We start from the raw sequence: 17,680 nt of genomic DNA on the forward strand, positions 1-17,680 counted from the left end.
GCACACCAACTCACCCACCTTTGTGCCTATCCACAACCCATACTCCTATGAGTCAGGTACTGTTCTAAGTACCGGCTGGGAAAGGAGAGATTCTAGTCAAGTGGGGCTGCAACGCAGTCCCTCCTATACAAGCAACAAGATAATAAAAACCGTGCCCTGGTATATCTAACATTTTAGTTGTGGAGACACACAACCCAAAAGACAAATAAGTAAAACATGTAATATGTCATGGTGACAAGTGCCAAGAAGAAACATGAGCCAGAGTGAGGGTTAAGAAAAGTGGGGAGGGGACTTCCCCGGTGGTCCAGTGGTAAAGAATCCGCCTTCCAATGCAGGGGACACAGGTTTGATCCCTTGTTGGGGAACTAGGATCCCACACGCTGCAGGGCCCATGCGCCTCAACTGGAGAGCCTGCGTGGCACAAACTGCAGAGCCCACATGCTCTGGAGCCCACGCGCCACAACTAGAGAAGAGAAAACCTGCATGCCACAACTAGAGAGAAGCCCACGCGCCGCAACGAAAGATCCCGCGTGCCACAACGAGGGTCCCGTGTGTCGCAACTAAGACCCTACATAGCCAAAAAAATAAACAAAAGATAAATAAATAAATATGTTAAAAAAAAAAAGAAAAGTAAGGAAGCAAGGCTGGCAACTTTAGGTAGGATGACTGGGGGGACAGTGCTAGGTGCATGGTGCTTAATAAGTATTTGTTGATTAATGGATTGGTTGATGAATGGAAGGGTCAGAAATGATATTTACACATGAGGGGGCATGGTGCTTTGGAGATACGAAGGGAGCAGAAGGGAGAAAATCAGAACCTACAAAAGAAGGGAGCCAAATAAATGTGAGGTTCAGAGAAATGACCTAGGTCATTTCCACGAAGGGAAGGGGTGCCCACCTCCTGGATATACTGGACCTCACTCTTCAGCTGGTTAATATTCTTCTCATGGATCATCTTGTCTCCTGACTTCCCCTTCAAGTACACCTGAAATAAGGAAAACAACACTAATTAAGAGACCTCCAATGGAAGCAACCTAAATGTCCATTGACAGATGAATGGATAAAGAAGATGTGGTGTATATATATACACATACACACACACACACACACACACACACACACAAAATACAATATTGCTCAGCCATAAGAATGAAATAATGTCATTTGCAGCAACATGGATGGACCTAGAGATTATCTTACTAAGTGAAGTAAGCCAGACAAAGAAAGACAAATATCATATGATACTGCTTATATGTGGAATTTAGAAAAATAAAATGATACAAATGAATTTATATACAAAACAGAAATAGACCCATAGAAAACAAAATTATGGTTAGCAAAGGGGAAGTGGGGGGGAGGGATAAATCAGGAGGTTGGGATTAACATATATATACTACTATATAAAACAGAAGCCTTCCCTGGTGGCTCAGTGGTTAGGAATTCTCCTGCCAATGCAGGGGACATGAGTTCGACCCCTGGTCGGGAAAGATCCCACATGCCACGGAGCAACTAAGCCTGTGTGCCACAACTGCTGAGCCTGCGCTCTAGAGCCCGCGAGCCACGACTGCTGAGCCCATGTGCAGCAACTACTGAGGCCTGAGTGCCTAGAGCCCGTGCTCCACAACAAGAGAAGCCACTGCAGTGAGAAGCCTGCACACCGGAACGAGGAGTAGCCCCTGCTCACCGCAGCTACAGAAAAGCTGGCACACAGCAACAAAGACCTAACACAGACAAAATACATAAATAAATAACCAACAAGGACCTACTGTATAGCACAGGGAACTATACTCAATACTTTGTAATAACCTATAAGGAGAAAGAATGTGAATCACTTTGCTGTACACCTGAAAGTAACACAACATTGTAAATCAACTCTACTTCAATAAAAAGAAAACTCCAGTTAAATTAACTCCACACAGGCAGCCTCATCCACTGCTGGTGGAAGGGTAAATTGTCACCACCTTTCTGGGTGGCAATTTGGTAATTCCGATCAGAAGACTTAAAACTATATTTAGTCTTTGGGGGCTTCCCTGGTGGCGCAGTGGTAAAGAATCCTCCTGCCAATGCAGGGGACGTGGGTTCGATCCCTGGTCTGGGAAGATCCCGCGTGCCATGGAGCAACTAAGCCCGTGCACCACAACTACTGAGCCTGTACTCTAGAGCTCGTGAGCCACACTACTGAGCCTCTGTGCCATAACTACTGAAGCCCACGTGCCTAGAGACCGTGCTCCGCAACAAGAGAAGCCACCGCAATGAGAAGCCCGCACATGGCAATGAAGAGTAGCCCCTGCTTACCGCAACTAGAGAAAGCCCATGCAGCAACTGAGACCCAACTCAGCCAAAAATAAATATAAATAAAAATTTTAAAATAAACTATATTTACTCTTTAACCTATCAAATCTATTTCTGGAAATTCATCCTAATGAAATAAATTTAGCTAAACTAGCATAAATACTCCCGTACATATATGCAAATTCATGGAAAGGGGGTTGTAAAAGGGGATTTACACATTTTTCTCTGTATACCATGCTTGAATCTTTAACAATTGAGAAAGTAGTTCTTTATCACTTGTATTTTAAAGCACATTCACAAATTAGTAACATATATGCTCGACAAAATATTGTTTATGGCTGCAAAACATGGAAATAGACAAAATGTCCAACAATGGAGGATTAAAGAAATTATGGTATGTGTATACTAGAACACTAAGCACCCATTTATGGATACAAAGATGTTATAAACTACCATTAAAGGTGGGGCAAGCAGGGGACTGCCCTGGTGGTGCAGTGGTTAAAACTCCACGCTCCCAGTGTAGGGAGCCTGTGTTCGACCCCTGGTCAGGGAACTAGATCCCACAGGCATGTCACAACTAAGAGTTTGCATGCCACAACTAAGGAGCCAGTGAGCCACTACTAAGGAGCCTGCCTGCCACAGCTAAGACCTGGTGCAACCAAATAAATAAATAAATATTTAAAAAAAAAAGAAGAAGAAGAAAGAAAACGTAAAAACAGAAGAAAAACCCACAGAATGGGAAAAAATTAAAGATTTTTTTCGAAATCATATATCTGATAAGGGTCTATTATCCAGAATATATGAAAGAACCCTTAAATCTTAACAATTAAAACACAATTGAATTTTTAAATGAGCAAAGGATTTGCATAAATATTTCTCCAAAGGAGATAGATATACAAATGGGCAATAAGCATAAGAAAAGATGTCATCAGGGAAATGCAAATTAAAACCACAAGATATCACTTCACATCCACTAGGATGGATATAATCAAAAAGATGAACAATAACAAGTGTTAATGAGGATGTACAGAAACTGGAACCCTCATACATCACTGATGGGAATATAAAATGGAGCAGATGCTTTGGGAAAAAGTCTGGTAGTTTCTCAAAAGATTAAACATAAATATAGAATTACCATATGAGCTAGCAATTTCACTACTGCTAGGTATATACCAAGAGAACTGAAAACATATGTTCACCCAAAAACCTGTACATGAATATTCAGAGCAGCATTATTCATAAAAGATAGTGGAAACAACCCAAATGTCCGTCAACTGATGAATGGGTAACAAAATGTGGTATATTCATTCAAGGGAACATGATTCAGCCGTTAAAAGCAGTGAGTACTGATGTATGTTACAACGTGGCTGAACCCTGAAAATACTGTGCTAAGTGAAAGAAGCCAGACACAAAAGGCCACATGTTGTGTGATTCTGTTTATATGAGATGTCTAGAAGGGGCAAATCCATAGAGACAGAAGGTAGATTGGTGATTGCCAGGAGCTAGAAGGAGTGACTGAAAATGTTCTGAAATTAGTAGTGGTGGTGGTTGCACAACTCTGTGAATATACTAAAAACCACTGAATTGTACACTTTAACCAAGTCAATTGTATGGTATGTGAAGTACATTTCAAAAAGCTGTTTTTAAAAAAGAAATAACAAAAATTGTTCTAATTTTTAAAAATAAGTTCCATAAACACACTTCCCACCGGTCTCCACAACTTCCAGCAGCTAAACATGGACAGTGGATAAGCACCTAGAAAGGTCATCCCATCCATCCCCATGCCCGGGGCCGGGTTGCACCAAAGTCACTACAGACTGACTGTGGTCTCCTGGTGTTGATTAAGATCCTTCCAGGAGATGGCCAGGAGCTAGCATTGCAGGTCTGGTTCTTCCTAGTCAAGCCACAAGGTCCCTTTGACGAAGTCAGCCGTTCCCTCTCCCATGTCTATAGGAAGAAAGAGAGGAGGGAGAAACAGTGGAGGTGAACTAAGCTTACCTTAATGATCTCTTCATGTCCATCGTTGGACTCCACCAGTTCTGAGGCCAGAGAATGACCAGATGAGCGGCCGGACACCATGGCATAGGTCTTCCTGCCGGCCTACCGGAGAGAGAGAGAAAAGTGGCTCAGAAACCATACGACAAGCACAGAACTTCTGCCCCTCAACCAATGTAGAAGAACTGCTCCTCAAAAGACTTGAAGGGTTAGTCCGATTTTCCCCTCCAAAAATTCATTTCAGAACCTCTACCAGAAGCCACAGGATGAACACAGCAGCAACAAGAACACAGGACGGGGAGAATTAGTTGAAATTGCAGGTTAGTTTTAATTTTAATAGGGGTCTCTCTATCCCCCAAAGCAGTGCACAATGCTGAGGTCAGCTGGGGGTGTCTGAAAGGAGATGCTCCCGGGCAGCAGAGGAGGTGGCTCCAGCCAGCACTGGGACGAGGAGTCGGCAGCAAGGAAGGAGAACTGGCGCAGGGGAGGAGGCCTTGCCCCACCAGAAACCTCAATACCTTCTGGGCTATGCGTTCAAGTTCATCTCCTGTCAGTTCACCCTGGAGAGTCAGCCTGAGAATGTCCACGCTGCCCTAATAATGACAATGACAGCAACAATAACCTCTTACCTTTATAGTCTACTACCAGTACACATGCACTTTTGCCAGCCCTGTGGAGTGGGCCTTATTATCAGCATTTTACAGGCAAGGAAAGCTGAGGTCCGGGGAGGTGACATCAGCTTATCCAAGATCAGTTCACTCTTAGGTGATAAGGATGTCTCCGGGGACTTTGACAGTGCTCTTTACAATGCACGGAGACTACACAGCACCCTGCTCTGTGTGGTTGCAGAGGGGCTACCCTGGTCCTTGGATTACAGGAAGCACATTGCATGCACTCTCCTTTCCCCAACCCTGAAGACAGCATCCCTGGATTGGTCATCCCCAATCCAGAATTTCTGCACCTGACAGCCAACCAGGTAGTTATTGATATATAAGACTAAGATATCCTTCCAGAACCAAACCATAGGAAGGTACATGAATCCAAACCCCTATTTCTATAAGCCACACAGAAATTATCCAAATGAAAGCAGGCAATACAATAGATCAGCCTAACTTCAAAGGGAAAAGCAGATGTTCTTTCATAACTCAAAGAAGTTTTAAAAAACACATTGTGGGGAGGGTGGGAGGGAGGGAGACGCAAGAGGGAAGACATGTGGGAACATATGTATATGTATAACTGATTCACTTTGTTATAAAGCAGAAACTAACACACCATTGTAAAGCAATTATACCCCAATAGAGATGTTAAAAAAAAAAAAAAGACACATTGTGAGCAAGATAGAAAACCCGAGAGGGAAAGCATGCAATAAGAGGGAAAAGTGGGGGGCTGGAGATTTGGAGAGATAATAACATTGAGAGAGAATCAGCAAGGCAGAGTGGACCAAATCCTGCCAATAACCCATGTTATGTGTACAGGTGGACAAGAGGCTTAGCCACTCTGGGCCTCTGGATCTCACTGGAAAAATAACGGTTGGAATAAGTATCTCTAAGGCTCCTTCCAGCCTTGATATTATGGCAGCATAAAAGAGGAGTATATGCCTCTCCCATCCAACGATGGGAAGATGGGTGCTGAACTAGCCAAGATGAAAGTGACCTTGAGGTCATCTGGTCATACCCTGCCATAAGGTCCAGAAGTATAAATGCCATCTTACTCTTAACACATTTTAAGGAACCCTCCTAACCTTCCACATGTCTGCTGGAAAGAAAGAAAGAAGAAAGAATGGACTCTGCCCAGAGAGTTGGGAGAAGCTTTTCTGGGTAGACAATAGTCCTTCCTACACAAGAAAGAGTGAATTGGTGGAGAAGTAATCAGTCTCTGTGGTCAGCTACTTAACTCTCAGTGTTCTCGCTATAAAATGGGAATACCATCCAACTGAGGGCTTTTGGTTGAAGAGTAACTGAAAATGTATGGAGGTTGTTCTCTGCCACATAAGAGGGAGGTACTCAAATATTAGCCTCCTCCCACTTCTCAGAATGAACCCAAATTTAAGAAAAATGGAAGACACTTCCACATGGCCCTTAAGCCTTCCCAATCCTGGCAATGTAGCTAGTTTTACAAAAACACTTAATTCCTACCAAATAAAAGCCAGACCCTTAGTGTGGCATTTAAGGCTCTCCACAGTCTGAGTCAACTCACATCTCCTGCTACTGCTCTTCATTGCCCCTGGTCCAATACGTCCCATGTCCTCCCACTTCTGTAACAATGCTCTCATCATTTCCTTTGCCTTAAATGTTCTTTACAATGACTATACTACCCAAAGCAATGTACAGATTCAATGCAATCCCTATCAAACTACCAATGGCATTTTTCACAGAACTAGAACAAAAAACTTCACAATTTGTATGGAAACACAAAAGATTCCAAATAGCCAAAGCAATCTTGCAAAAGAAAAACGGAGCCAGATGAATCAGGCTCCCTGACTTCAGACTATACTACAAAGCTACAGTAATCAATATGGTATGGTGCTGCTGCAAAAACAGAAATATAGATCAATGGAAAGGATAGAAAGCCCAGAGATAAATACATGCACATATGGTCACCTTATTTTTGAGAAAGGAGGCAAGAATATACAATGGAGAAAAGACAGCCTCTTCAATAAGTGGTGATGGGAAAATTAGAATACTCCCTAACAACATACACAAAAATAAACTCAAAATGGATTTAAGACCTAAATGTAAGGCCAGACACTATAGAACTCTTAGAGGAAAAGATAGGCAGAACACTCTATGACATTATAAATCACAGCAAGATCCTTTTTGACCCACCTCTGAGAGAAGTGGAAATAAAAACAAAAATAAACAAATAGGACCTAATGAAACTTAAAAGCTTTTGCACAGCAAAAGAAATCATAAACAAGACGAAAAGACAGCCCTCAGAATGGGAGAAAATATTTGCAAATGAAGCAACTGACAAAGGATTAATCTCCAAAATTTACAAGCAGCTCATGCAGCTCAATATCAAAAAAACAAACAACCCAATCCAAAAATGGGCAGGAGACCTAAATAGAGATTTCTCCAAAGAAGATACACAGATTGCCAACAAACACATGAAAGAATGCTCAACATCACTAATCATTAGAGGAATGCAAATCAAAACCACAGTGAGGTATCACCTCACACCAGTCAGAAGGGCCATCACCAAAAAATCTACAAACAATAAATGCTGGAGGGCTTCCCTGGTGGCACAGTGGTTGAGAGTCCGCCTGCCGATGCAGGGGACGCGGGTTCGTGCCCCAGTCCGGGAAGATCCCACATGCCACGGAGCGGCTGGGCCCGTGAGCCATGGCCACTGAGCCTGCACGTTCGGAGCCTGTGCTTCGCAACAGGAGGGGCCACAACGCTGAGAGGCCCGTGTACCACAAAAACAACAACAACAACAACAAAAACAATAAATGCTGGAGAGGGTGTGGTGAAAAGGGAACACTCTTGCACTGTGGGTGGGAATATAAATTGGTACAGCCACTATGGAGAACAGTATGGAGGTGCCTTAAAAAACTAAAAATAGAACTACCATACGACCCAGCAATCCCACTACTGGGCATATACCCTGAGAAAACCATAATTCAAAAAGAGTCATGTACCACAATGTTCACTGCAGCTCTATTTACGATAGCCAGGCCATGGAAGCAACCTAAGTGTCCATCGACAGATGAATGGATAAAGAAGATGTGGCACATATATCAAATGGAATATTGCTCAGCCATAAAGAGAAATGAAATTGAGCTATTTGTAGTGAGGTGGATGGACCAAGAGTTGTCATACAGAGTGAAGTAAGTCAGAAAGAAAAAAACAAATACTGTATGCTAACACATACATATGGAATCTAAAAAAAAAAAAAAAGGTTATGAAGAACCTAGGGGAAGGACAGGAATAAAGATGCAGATGTACAGAATGGACTTGAGGACACAGGGAGGGGGAAGGGTAAGCTGGGATGAAGTGAGAGAGTGGCATGGACTTATATATACACTACCAAATGTAAAATAGATAGCCAGTGGGAAGCAGCCACATAGCACAGGGAGATCAGCTCAGTGCTTTGTGACCGCCTAGAGGGGTGGGATAGGGAGGGTGGGAGGGAAACACAAGAGGGAGGAGATATGGGGATATATGTATATGTATAGCTGATTCACTTTGTTATAAAGCAGAAACTAACACACCATTGTAAAGCAATTATACTCCAATAAAGATGTTAAAAAAAAAAGTTCTTTCCTCCCATTTTCACCAGGGGCATCTGCAAGTCCCTCAAGAGCTTGCATTCAATTGCCACATCTTCCATGACACTTCCCTACATCCTGTGGGAAACACATACTCCCTTCCCTGAGCTCCCTCTGTATCACAGGGCCTCTGGTGGCACGTGCCTCTAACTTATTTGTGATCCATGAGGAATTACCCCTTCTAACTGTTAACTCCTTGTTGGCAGCTGTCTGCCACAGCCCCTAACAAAGGTAAGTATTTTCCGAATGCATAGTGAGTGTTCCATGACATCTAGGTCAAAAGAACATTACAAAAGAAAGAAGAAAAAATAATTTCAAAATAGCCAGAGTGGCTGCCAACTCCTTTTCCCCAGGACGCAGGCATGCATTCAGATTAAAACACAATCTCAGGAGTTCCCCGGTGGTCTAGTGGTTAGGATTTGGCGCTTTCACTGCTGTGGCCTGGGTTCAACCATGGTATTCTAATTGGAAGAGCACAGACAACTAGGCTGGATTTGGGCCCTGAGAGGTCATCTCCTCTGTTCATGTCATCAGAATTCCAGTTGCAGACAAGAAAGAGAACAAGTTGAAGAAGTATTCAAGGAAATAATGGCTGAAGCTTCCCAAATTTGGCAAAAGACGAATCTGCAGATTCAAGGAGCTCAGCAAACATGATAAACCCAAAATTCATGCCAAGATATATTGTAATTAAACTTCTGATAACTAAAGACAAAGAAAAAATCTTGAAAGCAGCCAGAGAAAAATGACACCTTACCTACAGGGGGAAAGCACTTTGAATAACAACAGATTTGTCATCGGAAACCATGAAGGCCAGAAGAAAATGGGACACTATTTTTCAAGTGCTGGGGAAAAAAAAAAAACCTCTCAATCAATTTTTTCCCAGGAAAAGTATTCATCAGGAATGAGAGGGAAATCAAGACATTCTCAGGTAAAGGAAAACTAAGAGAATTTCTTACCAGTAGACCTACACTAAAAGAATGGCTTTGAAAGTTCTCTAAACAGAAAGGAAACAATAAAAAAGGAATCTTGGAACATTAGGAAGACAGAAACAACATGGATAGCAAAAACGTGGGTTAATCCAATTGGCTTTCCCTCTCTCCTTAAGTTTTCTAAATTATGTTTGATGATTGAAGCTAAAAATTATAACCCCATCTGATGTTATTCTAAATGCATACACAGGAAATATTTAAATTAATTATAAATGGGAGAGGGTAAAGGAATGTAAAGGAAGGCAAGGTTTCTATACCTCACTTAAACTGGTAATACTAGAGCAATCACTACAAAGTCTATACAAAGAAATAACACTCAGAAACACTATAAATGAATCAAAATTGAATCCTAAAAAGTGTTCAAGTAACCCACAGAAAGGCAGGGAAAAGAAAACAGAGAAATGAAGAACAGAGAGAACAAACAACAAACAAAAATAAAATAGCAGACTTACCATACCAATAATTACACTAAATGTACATGGTCTAAATACATCAATTAAAAAACAGATTGGGGCTTCCCTGGTGGCGCAGTGGTTGGGAGTCTGCCTGCCGATGCAGGGGACACGGGTTTGTGCCCCGGTCCAGGAGGATCCCACGTGCCACGGAGAGGCTGGGCCCGTGGTCCATGGCCGCTGAGCCTGTGCTATGGGAGAGGCCGCAGCAGTGAGAGGCCCATGTACCGCAAAAACAAAAACAAAAACAAAAACAAAAAAAACCAGATTGGCTGGAATTCCCTGGCAGTCCAGTGGTTAGGACTCCACACTTCCACTGCAGGGGGCCTGGATTCAATCCCTGGTTGGGGAACTAAGATCCCACAAGCCACGTGGCCACGGCCAAAATAAATAAATAAATAAAATAAAAAACAGATTGGCAGAATGGATTAAAAAAAAATGACTCATTATATGCTGTCTATAAGAAACATACTTTAAATATAAAAATATAGGCTGGTTGAAGTAAAAGAATGGGAAAAGATATATCATGCAAATATTAATCAAAGGAATGCAGGAGTGCTGTATTAATATCAGATAATTTAAGCTCTCACTACAAGAATTTAGAAAAAGAACCAAACTCAAAGCAATCAGGAGGAAGGAATTAATAAAGATAAGAGCATGAATAAATAAACTTTAACACAGAACAACAATAGAGAAAAATCAATGAAACAAAGAGCAGTTCTTTGAAAAGATCGATGCAAATCATAACCTCTAGCAAGACTGACAAAGAATAAAAGAGAGAGACATAAATACCAATATCAGGAATGAAATAGGATATTTCTACAGATCCTGCACATATTGAAAGTATAAGGTAATACTATGAAAAACTCTATGAACATAAATTCGACAATTTAGACAAAATGAATCAATTCTTCAAAAAATACAAACTACCACAGCTCATCTAATATGACATAGGTAATATGAATAGCCTTATAACTATTAAGGAAATTAAAGTCATAATTTAAAACTTCTCGGGAGTTCCCTGGTGACCTAGGGGTTAGGATTCCAGGCTTTCACTGCCGTGGCCCAGGTTCAATCCCTGGTGGGGGAACTGAGATCTCACAAGTGTGTGGCGAGGCCAAAAAAAAATATTCTCAAGAACTATCCGGGCCCAGATGGCTCCACTGAGAATTCTACCAAATATTTAAAAAATTAACACCAATTCTATTTCTACATAATCTCATCCAGAAAATAAGAGGAGGGAACAAATTCATTTCATCAATCTATTCTTATTGTGTGGCACCAAGACCAGACAAAGACAATTTTAAAAAGAAAAAAACAAATAAACAGACTACAAACCAACATCTCTCATGAATACAGAGATTTTACTCTCTAACATTTTGTTAGAACATGGGTAAAAGACATGAAAAGATATTTCACTGAAGAAGATATACACATGTCAAATAAGCATATAAAATAATGTTCAGCATCATTAGTCATTAGGGAAATGCAAATTAAACCCACAGTGAGATACCACTACACACCTATCAGAATGATTAAAACAAAAAGTACACCAAATGCTGGCAAGAAGGCAGAGAAACTGGATCACTCACACATTGCTTGTGGAAATACAAAGTGACACAACCACTCTGAAAAATAGTTTGTAATTTCTTTAAAAACTAAACATACAACTACCATATGACCCAGCAATTATACTCCTGGGCATTTATCCAAAAGAAATGAAGACTTATGTTCACACAAAAACTTGCACACTAATATTTATAGAAGCTTTATTTGTAATACCTCAAAACTAGAAACAACCCAGATGCCCTTCAGTAGGTGAATGGTTAAACAAACTGTGGTACAGCCATACCATGGAATGCTTACCATTCAGCAATAAAAAGGAACAAATTATTGATGCATGCAACAACAATTTCCAAAGAATTATGCTAAATGAAAGAAGTCAATCACAAAAAGTTACATACTATACGATTCCATTTATGTATTGATAATAGTCTTGAAATGGCAAAATTATACAAATGGAGAACAGATTAGGGGTTGCCAGGAGTTAAGGAGAAGATGGAGATGGGAAGGAAGTGGGTGTGACTCTAAAAGGGCAGCCTGAAGTATCTTTGTGGTGATGGAAATATTCTGTCCCTTGACTGTATTTATGTCACTATCCTGATTGTGACAGTGTACTATGGTTTTGCAATATGTTACCACTGAGGAATGCTAAGTAAAGGGTACAGAGATCTCTATTATTTCTTTTAACTGCATGTGAATCTACAACTGTCTTTTTTTTTTTTAAAGTAATACTTCCAGGGCTTCCCTGGTGGCGCAGTGGTTGAGAGTCCGCCTGCCGATGCAGGGGACGCGGGTTCGTGCCCCGGTCCGGGAGGATCCCACATGCCGTGGAGCGGCTGGGTCCGTAAGCCATGGCCGCTGAGCCTGCGCGTCCGGAGCCTGTGCTCCACAGCGGGAGAGGCCACAGCGGTGAGAGGCCCGCATATCGCAAAAAAAAAAAAAAAAAAAAAAAAAAGAGTAATACTTCCAGAGATAAAAATTAAAGAATATAATGAAAATAGTTACAATCCTGGACTTCCCTGGTGGCACTGTGGTTAAGAATCCGCCTGCCAATACAGGGGACATGGGTTCGATCCCTGGTCCTGGAAGATCCCACAGGCTGTGGAGTAATTAAGCCCGTGTGCCACAACTACTGAGCCTGCGCCCTAGACCCTGTGAGCCACAACTACTGAGCCTGCGCTCTAGAGTCCGCAAGCCACAACTACTGAGCCCGCGAGCCACAGCTACTGAAACCCATGCACCTAAAGCCCATGCACCGCAACAGAGTAGCCCCAGCTCACCGCAACTAGAGAAAGCCTGTGCACAGCAATGAACACAATGCAGCAAAAAATAAATAAAATAAATAAATACATTTATTTAAAAAAATAATTATTATAATCCTACTACTCCAAAATAGTCACTATTAAAATGTTAGTGTATTCCTTATAATTTTTCTATGTATATTTTTGAAAGGCATACTACTATATACAGTTATATACTTGCTTTTTCCCCCTTTAATATTTCATCATGAATTTCCATCACATTAAACATTCTTCAGGGACTTCTCTGGTGGCACAGTGGTTAAGACTCTGCACTCCCAATGCAGGGGGCCTGGGTTCGATCCCTCATCAGGGAACTAGATCCCACATGTATGCTGTAACTAAGTGTTTGAATGCTACAACTAAGGAGCCTGCGTACCATAACTAAGGAGCCCTTGGGCCACAAATAAGTAGCCCACGTGCCACATCTAATGAGCCTGCCTGCCACAACTAAGACCCAGCACAACCAAATAATAAACATTTTAAAAATAAATAAATATTCTTCAAAATTTGCTTTTAATGGCTACTAGTATTCCACGAATAGATCAGACTAATTTATTCAGCCTACCCCCACCCCAGTATAGGTTCCTATCAACTTTTTGCATTTTATTTTTTATATATTTACTTTTTTATTTTAGAAAATATATTTTATTTTGATAGAATGACATGATACACAGCAGTACCTAGATCACCACCAGATTTACTGCCTGGTCCATTACTCCTCAAGCCTAACTTGATTTTCTCTCTTCTTTGCAGAAAAAGAATAGCATTTGGAACAGTTAGACCTTGGCTCAAGCACTGGCTCCAGCTTTTATTTGTTGTGCATATTAATTTTATTCTCCCTCAGCCTTAATTTAGTATTAGGTAAGATGGATAGTACAACATTTAAGTGAGAACACAGTGACTAATACACAGTGAGAACACAGTGACTAATACACAGTGACTAATAGACATACAAAAATGCCAGTTCCTCAAATTTGACATAATGCTCCTCTTTAAAATATTTTCCATAAGCATATTCCATATGCTTATAGGTTAAAGTAATATGCCTTGTCATGGGAAAAGATGCATATTAACTCCTACTTCACACTATATACAAACATTAATTCCAAGTGGATTATAGATGTACATGTGAAAAGCAGAACAATAAAGGTGGTTTTTTTTGTTTTTTTTTTTTCCCCGGTACGCGGTCCTCTCACTGTTGTGGCCTCTCCCGTTGTGGAGCACAGGCTCCGGACGCGCAGGCTCAACGGCCATGGCTCACGGGCCCAGCCGCTCCGCGGCACGTGGGATCTTCCCGGACCAGGGCACGAACCCGCGTCCCCTGCATCAGCAGGTGGACTCTCAACCACTGCGCCACCAGGGAAGCCCCAGTAAAGGTTTTATAGGAGAACACGTTCATGGCCTTGGAAAGGCAAAATTTTTCTTAACCACAGCACAAAAAAAATCCTCCCCATAAAAAACTGATACATTGGACTATATTAAAATTCTGAACTTTTGTTCATCAAAAGACACCACTAAGAGAGTATGACAACCCACAGAGTAGAAGATATTCACTCTATGACTATCTGACAAAGGATATTCAGAATACATTAAGAATTCCTACAAAACAAAAAGACAAAAAAACAATGTGGTATCCTGGACTGAATCCTGGATCAGAAAAAGGACATTAGTGGAAAAGCTGGTGAAATCCAAATAAAGTCTATAATTTAGTTAATAGTATTGTATCAACATTAATGTCTTAGTTATGACAAATGCACCATGGTTATTAAGATGCTAACATTGGGGGAAATTGGGTGAAGAGTATATGAGTATTATCTTTGCAACTTTTCTGTAAATCTAAAATTATTTCAAAATAAAAAGTATAATTAAAGAAAGAAAGTGGAGAGGGAGACAGAGTGGTGCCCAACAGAAAAATGGGCAAAAGACTTCAATAGATACATTACATAAGAGGATATCCAAATGTCCAATAAACATATGAAAAGGGTTCCACCTTATTAGTCATCATCATCAAAGAACTAGAAACTAAAACCATAAGGCGAAACCACAAACTACTCATCAGAATGACTAAAATGAAAAAAAAAAAATACCAAGTTTCCGGGGCTGTGGAAAAATCAGAACGGATGGTGGGTTTGCTCATTATCACAATCACTTTGGAAGTATCTACCAAAGATGAACACATGCGTACCTTATAACACAGCAATTCCACACCTGGTTATCTACTCAACAGAAATGCATACATACTTTCCCCATAAAAAACATATACTAGAATGTTCATAGTAGCATTTTTCATAATAGCCAAAAGCTAGAAATTACCCAAATGTTTTTGGAGTAGAATGGATAAACTGTGATACAGTCATACAACAGAACACTGCACAACAATGAAAAAGAGTGAATATGCAACATGGATGAACTTTACAGAAATGTTAAGCAACAGAAGTCACACACAAAAGTATACTATATGATTCCACTTGTATAAAAAGTATAAAAGCAAGCAAAACTAATACATGCTTCAGAAGTCAGGACAGTGGTTACCCTTGAGGGTGGAGGGTAGGTAATGACTAGAAGGGGACAAGAGGGGGCTTCTTGACGATCTGCTTCTTGATCTGGGTGATGGTTAGAGAAATACATCCAGTTTGTGAAAATTACTTGACTGTACATATATGATATATGCACTTTTATGTATGTATGTTATTGTTTAACATACATAAATGTATGCTTTTTTTAAAAAAAGCAAACAAAAAAATTTAAAACGCCTTATTGTAGCATTAAAGTCCCTGCATGATCAGACCTATCACAGTGTATATCACATAATGTCTTGACTCCCACCAGTACCCCACCTGTACCCTACATTAGCTATCCCAAACGTTCCTGATCCAATTGCAGGAAGGCATCCAAATCCAAATTTCTATTTCTGTTGATGAGTTTTCCAATGCAATACACACTCCCACCTCCCCACAAGTGTACATGTCGTTTTCTCCTCCAGGGATACGCTTCCCTCCCTTGCCTCCTTGGAGAATTCCCAGTCAACCTTGAAGGCTCAGCTCTAAGGGTCCGACCCTAGCACTCCTTAGTCAGAGCCTGCTCCTGCAACCACTGCACCCTACATATCCTACACTGTAACACTGGTCCCCTTCCTTCATAACTACTTATTCATTCATCTCCCCAATAAAATCATAAGCTCTCTGAAGACCTCGATGGCTTATTTAGTACAGTGCCTTGCTTAGAGCGGGCATATCAAAGAATATATGTTGTGTGAATTTCAGGTAATGTGGTCCAGGATTTTCCCAATTCTCTTTCTTTTGAGAACATTAGATTCCTCAGTTTAGAGAGGCGGTAGGGAATACTGGAAAAAAGCAGACATGAAAAGGGGAAAACAAGAAAAAAAAAAAAAGAGCAAAGACCAAGAAAGGCAACACTAAGAAGAAATATAAGTGGCTAATAAATATATGAAAGATGCTCAACCTTACCAGTAATCAAGGAAATGCAAATGAAAATAATAATGAGTTATCATTTGGGGGGAATTTCATTAAATTCTGAGTTAAAAAGTGTAAGATGAGACACATAGAAGTATGCTCACAGCAGCACTGCTTGCAACGGCAAAACACTGGAAACAACCCAAATGGTGCACTGACAAGTAAATGGATGAATGCAATATGGCATATTAGTACAATGAACTACAGCTACACGCTTTGACATGAAGGAATCTCAAAATTAATGTTATATAAAAAAGTAAGCAGTAGAATATAGATACCATGTATACAAAGTTCAAAACATGTCAAACTAAGCAAGATATCACTTGAGCATGCAGTAAAAGCATAATAAAAAGCAAGAAAATAAACACAAAATTCACAAATTCTATGGAGGAAGCAGAGGGGTTATGATCCAGAAAGGACCCCAGGGGGCTTCAAAAGTATGGGTAATGTTCTGTTTCTTAACCTGGTTGTTCAGTACACCAGGACCATTTTATTGCTTTGCTTTAAAACTTCCCATATAGGGACTTCCCTGGTGATCCAGTGGTTTAAGACTCCGTACTTCCACTGCAGGGCGCATGGCACAGTTCGATCCCTGGTCATCAGGGAACTAAGACCCCACAGGCCACACGGTGTGGCCAAAAAAAAAGAAAAAGAAAAAACTTGACATATACACAAGAATCCTTTCTTGCTTTTCAGTAAAGCGAGTGAGTTACTTCATGTGAATCCTACAGAAATATCATTTTTATTTTTTTAAATATTTATTTATTTGGCTGCATGGGGTCGTAGTTGCAGCATGCGGGATCTTCGTTGCAGCATGTGGGCTCTTTGTTGAGGCGCTCAGGCTCTAGAGCACGCAGGCTCAATAGTTGCAGTGCTCAGGCTCTCTAATTGTGGCGTGCAGGCTCAGTAGTTGTGGCGCACCGTCTTAGTTAAGCAGCATGTGAGATCTTAGTTCCCCAACCAGGGATCGAACCCCGGCTCCCTGCGTTGGAAGGCAAATTCTTAACCACTGGACCACCAGGGAAGTCGAGAAATATCATTTTTAGATCAAGTGACTGGCAAATTTTAAAGATACTGATAATACCTAGGGTTGGTGAGGATGCAGGGAAAAAGACTAATCTCCCATGTATATCGTTGGAGATTATAAAAGTATTTTTAGAAACTAATTTGGTGATATTAATAAACAGTTTGCATATTTTATAAACCCTTGGAGTAATTCAACTTTTACGAATATGGCCTATGAAAATCCATGCACATTTGCCCAAAGATATGTGTGTAAAACTGTTGACTGCAATACTCTTTACAATAGTTAAAGACGTGGAAACAGCATAAATATTCTTGAGTAA

General features: G+C 40.7%; 1 protein-coding gene across 4 annotated transcripts in view; it reads right to left on the reverse strand.

The window, feature by feature from the left end:
* Positions 1 to 17,680, reverse strand: part of TUFT1 (tuftelin 1) — a 43,812-nt gene that overhangs the window by 15,774 nt on the left and 10,358 nt on the right. For 2 of the 4 annotated variants that reach the window (XM_070044408.1, XM_070044407.1), the window contains exons 2-4: positions 4,805 to 4,879; positions 4,290 to 4,391; positions 898 to 984 (exon numbers count right to left, since the gene is read on the reverse strand). In XM_070044408.1, coding sequence (XP_069900509.1) covers positions 898 to 984; positions 4,290 to 4,391; positions 4,805 to 4,879 — 264 coding nt within the window. Of the gene's footprint in view, positions 1 to 897; positions 985 to 1,765; positions 1,806 to 4,289; positions 4,392 to 4,804; positions 4,880 to 17,680 lie in introns of all 4 variants that reach the window. The other 2 variants (XM_070044406.1, XM_030846362.3) reach the window with 2 other exon arrangements.

Source organism: Globicephala melas, chromosome 1, assembly GCF_963455315.2.
Source record: "Globicephala melas chromosome 1, mGloMel1.2, whole genome shotgun sequence".
NCBI classification, from domain to species: Eukaryota; Metazoa; Chordata; class Mammalia; order Artiodactyla; family Delphinidae; genus Globicephala; species Globicephala melas.